At 46.6% G+C, this 6,292-nt stretch overlaps 1 protein-coding gene across 3 annotated transcripts in view; it reads left to right on the top strand.

Moving 5' to 3' along the window:
- Nucleotides 1-6,292, top strand: part of NSD1 (nuclear receptor binding SET domain protein 1) — a 56,576-nt gene that overhangs the window by 12,111 nt on the left and 38,173 nt on the right. For 2 of the 3 annotated variants that reach the window (XM_042826500.1, XM_042826499.1), the window contains exons 1-2: nt 1,556-1,638; nt 4,843-5,015. In XM_042826500.1, the coding sequence (XP_042682434.1) occupies nt 1,632-1,638; nt 4,843-5,015 (180 nt within the window). In that variant the 5' untranslated portion in view covers nt 1,556-1,631. Of the gene's footprint in view, nt 1-1,502; nt 1,639-4,842; nt 5,016-6,292 lie in introns of those variants that run through there. The other variant, XM_042826498.1, reaches the window with a different exon arrangement.

The following is a 6,292-nucleotide window of genomic DNA, read 5'->3' as shown; positions in this document are numbered from 1 at the left end:
GTTCCCACTGCCGTGCCTGTTCCCACTGCCGTGCCTGTTCCCACTGCTGTGCCTGTTCCCACTGCTGTGCCTGTTCCCACTGCCCTCCCGAGCTCTTGCTCAGAAATAAGTTATTGAATGGCTTTTGATGGCTGAGTGAGAGGAATTTCAGCAATGGCGTCTATAGGGTAATTACCTGCTTTATTTCATGTAACGGAGAACTGTATCCTTTTGTAGTCTCTATAACCACGTGGAGAGATCCCATAAAACTTGACCTGCGGTGGGATATGCCGTTTATTGGAGAGATCTGTTGTGGTTTAGCCACTAGGATGTTGAACTGTGAATTGCAGGAGATGTGCCTTAAAGAGTGGCGAGCACAATGGAAATGTGAAGTGAGAAGAAGGTGCATATTTGTGCCATGACAGCTGTAATGGGAAGCACATTGCTGATGCTTGCTGGCTAAAAAACCTGCAGCACTGCTCAGAGCTCTTATAGTGCTGAAGCCACCCGGGACAGGTCATCAGCAAGTGCTGGCAAACAGGAGCAGATCTGTGGGAACCTCCAGCGCTCCGTCCCGGCTCAGCTCATCAATGCAGGGCGGCTCCAGGATCCCCAGCCCAGCCCCAGTGCTGCTGGTGCCACGGTGTCCAACCAGAAGGTTGGGAAGCAGAGGGATCTGCTCTCTGCTTGGCGATGGTGAGGCAGGAATGGCTGAGCAGTGTTAGGTGTGTGTTGTTGGGTGTTTGTGTTGTGAGGTTTTGGTGTTCTCCTGATTGCTGCAGTGCCCGCCGATTTGAAGTGCTTTTGGGTGTCTGCACAGAGCTGCTCCTTGCAGGAAACAGATGGGTCTGTGTTTCACGGGGGGGTGATTGCAGTTTTGCTGCTCTTGGGGCAGAGCAATGGCAGTTCTGGTCATGTAAACCCAACATTAGAACAAAAGCTTTTTTTTTTTCCTCTGTAGTTACATGAGATTTCAAATATTTTATGAGAAAGGTTTTTTTTCCTGAGCATATGTAAGAAGTGAGACAGTCATTAGCATTGTACATACCTGCTCTTTTATTTGCTCTTCTCATCACCTCATTCCATTCAGGAATAGTTCATTGTCTTTCATTACTTTTTCTGTACATCACAACCTCTGAAATTAAGCAGTTTGTGTTAGTGAAGTCATCGGAGCTGGTTGTGACTCGAGGTATTGCCCTGCTCTGGCAAATGGATGAACTCTGAGTGCAGTCCTTTACCAGCTTACATTCCTCACTGGAAGGGGGGAAAAAAAAAACCCAAGAGAAGAAAACCCAATCCAATAAAATCAAACCCTAGTTTATTGTTTTGTTCTCTCAGAAGGATCAGAAGAATGATGGTATTCTTTGAAGGTGTAGGAGCCACTAAGTAAAATCAGGACTTGCTTTTTCATGTAAATATCTCTGGTGGCCAGATGTAATCTGCATACAGGGAAGGGGGAGGCAAGGCTCTTTAGAAGCATCTGGAGCTTTAGTGATTTCTTGTGTTCTGATTTTTCCCCAAAGATCCGAGCCAAGAAGAAACCTACTCCAGTGAAGTATGAAGTTGGGGATCTTGTTTGGGCCAAGTTCAACAGACGCCCGTGGTGGCCATGCACAATTTGTCATGACCCAGTGCTGGACTGTCACTCAAAAATGAAAGGTACTGTATCTACTCAGACTGCAAAGTAGGGGAGTTGTATAGTTCTTTATTAATGAAAATTAAAAAAAAGGAAGACCTTGATCTGTGAAGCAGAACTACACCAGGGAGGTGAGAGGAGGATGGGGCTAAAGCTGAGGAAGTGGCACAGGCAGCTGTTGAATGTGTAGGCTTTGGTTTCCATGGCATGAGAGGGGTGAATATCCAGAATGAGTGCAGGCCAGTGCAGGAGAAAGAGCAGCTTCTTGACAAAGATATGGAGAGGAAGGTGGATCAGAGAAGTGAGGGCAGAGTAGAGCAGTACGAAAAGGGCGGGCACACAGAGCTGGGTGGGCTCGAGTGGGGAGGGAAGCTTATGAACAGGAGATCCTGACTTTTTGCATGGTCTCATGGCGATAGGGCAAGAGAGAATGGCTAAAACTGAAAGGGCAGATTTAGGTGAGATGTTGGGTAAAAATTATTTACTCAGCTTGGTGTGGCACTGGCAGTGCTGGCCAGAGCTGTGGGTGCCCCATCCCAAGGGGTGCTCAGGATGAGCATCAGGATGAGCGGGATGGGATCCTGCACAGCCTGATCTGGTGGGGGGCAGCCAGCCCACAGCAAGGATTGGGATAGATGGGTGTTAAGGTCCCTTCCAACCCAAGCCCTTCTTGTTACTTGTTACCTTCTCGTTACTCGGAGAGTTGGCCAGGCTGGGGATGGGGAGGCAGGAGGGGCTTTGAAGTGGAGTTGGGGTGAAACAGCGTATCTGCTGAATGCCTTAAGGTGTTACATGGACGTGTGAGAGGAAGTGATTTTGTTGGCTCTGTTCGGCGTTGGGAAGAGGGGGCTGTTTATGGGGTTATATCAGGAAAACCTTGTGATGGAGCCACATGTGCGAAAGCTTAGGGCATAGTGTGTTAGTGAGACTAAGAGCCAGCTGAGTGTGAGGGAAAGGGATGGAAGGAAATAAGACTGAGCTGCACGTGTGTGAGCGCAGGGAAGAAGAGGGTAGAGTCCAGAAAGGATGGGAGTCACACAATATGAAGATGGAGGAGCATAGATATGTGATGAAGAGCACAGAGGAGAAGTAATTGTTTGGGAATTGCTCTTTATTTGAAAGCTCTCACACTGCTTTTAGGATCATATTGGCTACCATGGGGAGACTGCCACAAATTGAAAGGCTTATTTATTTCTTCCAGTTTTCCCTTTCTGGTTTGTTTTGTACTGTGAGTAATGGGAAATCCCTAGAGAATGGTGCCTTCTGCATCTGACAGCTCCCCAGCCCAGCCTAAGAACCAAGTGCTGGGAATGAATAGATCTTTCTACTGGCCACAGACTCGGAACTGTCTGCTATTTCTCTAGAGGCATGAAGTAGCTTTTCCTGTATTGTGCTCACGTTGACTGCAGGGTTGGTTGCTGTAGTCTTTCTTACTGGTTTTCCAGTTTCTTCTTCATCTTCTGGGAAGCATTCATCCTATTGTAGATAATACTGAGTGTGCAGGTGTAAACAGTCCCTTTTGAGCTTTCAAATTACCATAAAGGATGTTGCCTGAATCCACCTATGTTGTCCTGTGTCCTACCACCCACGATGAAATTATGGACAGGATTTAATACGTACATCTGTCTAGCAATCCCCTCTCAGCCTGTGCACAGTAATTTCTAATAAAGAAATTCTGCAGGGAGGGAACATGCTATTAACAAATTCAGCACAGTCTACTCTCCAGCTATGTAATAGAATCTCCCGTTGTGTTTTATCTATGTTGAGATGAAGAAAGCTCTGAGGAAAAATTTCCAGTTGTCATTCTTTGTAACCTATTCATCTCACCTCCCTGAGTGGTGCACGGCAGAACAGGTGGATCTGAACTCAGGTGCTCTGGGGAGCGGGGAGCTGTGGGGTTCTGCACACACTGTAGGAAGCATGGTCCTTCTGCCTTAGTTCTCTCTCGTTGTCATGGGAACAAGCCCTTCAAAATAAGGCAGGTTGCTTCAAACTCATCACTTGTGCAAAAAGCTCCTCTCTTCCTCGTTTGAGGCGTGGTGTTGTGTTTAAAGCAGCTTGCCTTTTCTTGACAAGCTCTTGAGTGATGTAGAGATGTTTGGAGCTGGAAAACCTGAAGCTCAGACAGGGGCTTGAGTCCCAGTTCTGCAGATGGATTTGGTATGTCATCTTTGTCCTTGGATTGATTTTTGCCCCAGTCAGCATTTGTCATCCTTTACCTGTTCTTGGTCAGAGCGTCAGGGCTGGCATTGCTGGGTGCCAGGCTGCTGGCACAGCGCGGGGAGGAGGCAGCACAGACAAAAGGGGCTGCAAAGCTGGGGCTGCACGTTCAGCTGGTGAAGGTATTCCCAGGACAGCAGGAAGCACACGTGGCAGGGAGAGGTTTATATCTCGTGTTCAAGCCTTGTTGGTGCTGTTCCAGCTCCTGAAACGTGTCCTCTTTCACCAGAGTACCTTGTACTGGTTCAGTTCTTCATTGCTTCATGCCCATGAAGTGCTCTTGCTCCGGAAATGCCTCTGAAAAATCTTGGAAGTTGTTGTGATTGTGCCCTTATGGTTTTCTTCTGTGGCTGTGCACCACAGTGCCCACAGCAGAGAATTAACTTTTTATAAATGACTCTTTGTCACGATGCATGTACTGCTTGCAGTGTGCAAGTGCGTGCATCTGGGTGTTTATTTAAACACTACTGTTAATGTCTTATGTCCAAAATAAGGGTTTGTATGTTAACAAAGTATGGAGCAAGATGTGGAGGGGGAGGTACAGCCTGCACGGGTAAATGCTATCCAGCAGGATCCTATTTCTGGGAGTTGCTGGTGCACCATTTCCTCTTCCCAGCGGCCAAGCGGATGGGCTGTGCAGTCATTCATCAGAGAGGAGCAACAAGAAGTGGGCTGCCTCGTGTGTTACCTCTGTCGAGGAAAAAGAAAGAAAAAAAGCATTTGGATATTTTCCCATTTTGTTTTGCAGCCAAGCTGCAGTCTTTGCTCTAGGGAAGCAGATCATCTTAGCCCTGCTAGTCACTGTAAGAAAGCGATGAATTGAGCGATGCAGAAGGATCTCCCTGAGTTCTGACCAGGAACTGCCAGAACTGGCATTCCCGTGGAAATGTTACTAAGCAAAAAGCTTTGTACAAATAACTGATAGACTGCTACTGCTTTCTGTGATTGAGTTTTGCCTTTGTTTTGCTGTGTGCAAGGGGTTAATTCTGTGAAATTTTTTGGAATAGTTTCCAATCGGAGGCCATACCGCGAGTACTACGTGGATGCCTTAGGAGAGCCTTCAGAGAAAGCCTGGGTTGCTGGAAAAGCTATCGTTTTGTTTGAAGGAAAACATCAGTTTGAAGAGCTGCCTGTTCTTCGGAGAAGAGGAAAGCAAAAGGAAAAAGGCTACAAGCATAAGGTGAAAGATCTGCTTTCTCTGTTTTTGATTTCCTAAATCTGCACAATAAAGATCATTCCTTTGTGCCTGGAGTTGCACTTTGACAGTTTGCTTCTGTGACAGTGACTGCTGCAGCAGGGCCAGAGAGCGGTTCTTTGCATCCTTGTAGCCAGCAGAGCGTACCAGCAGCTGGGAGTTTCTAGGCTATCTTTTATGTTCATGTAGGGGTGTGGCCTGTTGCTTTTGTTGCCCTGCAGAGCTCTGAGAGGCAGAGGAGTCAGGTCCCTGTCAGCGTGAGGTTTGTTCTGCAGTAAGCCCTCTCCTGATGCCAATTACGGTCTGCTTTCAAGTAACTTCCTGTGTTCTCTTGCAGTGTCTTTTGGCTGATCTGAGGTAGAGGTGGAGTTATGTACTTCAACTAGATCATGGACGGAGATAAAGCAGTGGGGGTTTTAGTCCTGCTTCTCCTTATGGAAACCTGTTAGGACTTATAATTTAACTTGGAAAACATTTTGTCAGTGAGCCTGTAGGAATGAGTTTTGTGGCTCGTTGCATCATCTCCATTTCCAAGCATAACAGCCCTGAGCAATTGTAGCCAGCGTAACGTAACGTGACACAGAGTTCCCTGTCTTTAGAATCATAACTGGAGAAATTCACATTTAAAAATGGTTGAAATGAAGCGAGCAGAATAAGCATTCCTGTGAGAGCAGGTAGGCACACAGTACTGACAGTGTCCTTGCCTTTTTTCTAACAGCACTTAAGTGTTAGTGAGAAGCCGTTGGATTAAACGTGCTCTTGCAGATGTGAGCTTCCTGGGTGTAGTTCTCTTTCTGGCTTGTCTGCTTCCAAGGGAATGCTCAGTAGCTTTTCTGAGGGCTTTGTTACCTGTATTCCCACCTTCCCCTGCAATTAGTCACATGCAACCAAGAAATGTTTCTGCTCCCAGATATTAAAATGCTTCCTTGCTAGAATCTCCCCCTGTATGTAAATTGCAGCGCCGGTGTGGCTGCAGCAGAGGAAACCAAACATGTGTAGCTTGCATAAATATCCAGGCTTGTGTACCTGGAAGCCAAGACCTGCTGCAAAGCTGAGAGTATTTTGCTGCTTTGCTACTGGACCCTGTAAAATTGTGTTAATCTGCTAAGACAATCATTTGTTGCTTTGCTGTGGATTTAATTTTTTTTTTAGGGGACAAGAATCAGAAATTTGAGTTGTTCCTGCTGCTGTGGAATAGATTTTGGTTTTTAGGAGTGTTGTGAATCCTCTGTTTTTCTGTTGTGCAGCCAAGAACGGTGTGT

Source organism: Centrocercus urophasianus, unplaced genomic scaffold, assembly GCF_019232065.1.
Source record: "Centrocercus urophasianus isolate 14NV4802_14NV808 unplaced genomic scaffold, USGS_Curo_1.0 seq_26, whole genome shotgun sequence".
Lineage (NCBI taxonomy): Eukaryota > Metazoa > Chordata > Aves > Galliformes > Phasianidae > Centrocercus > Centrocercus urophasianus.
This window is presented reverse-complemented; position numbering and strand designations above follow the sequence as displayed.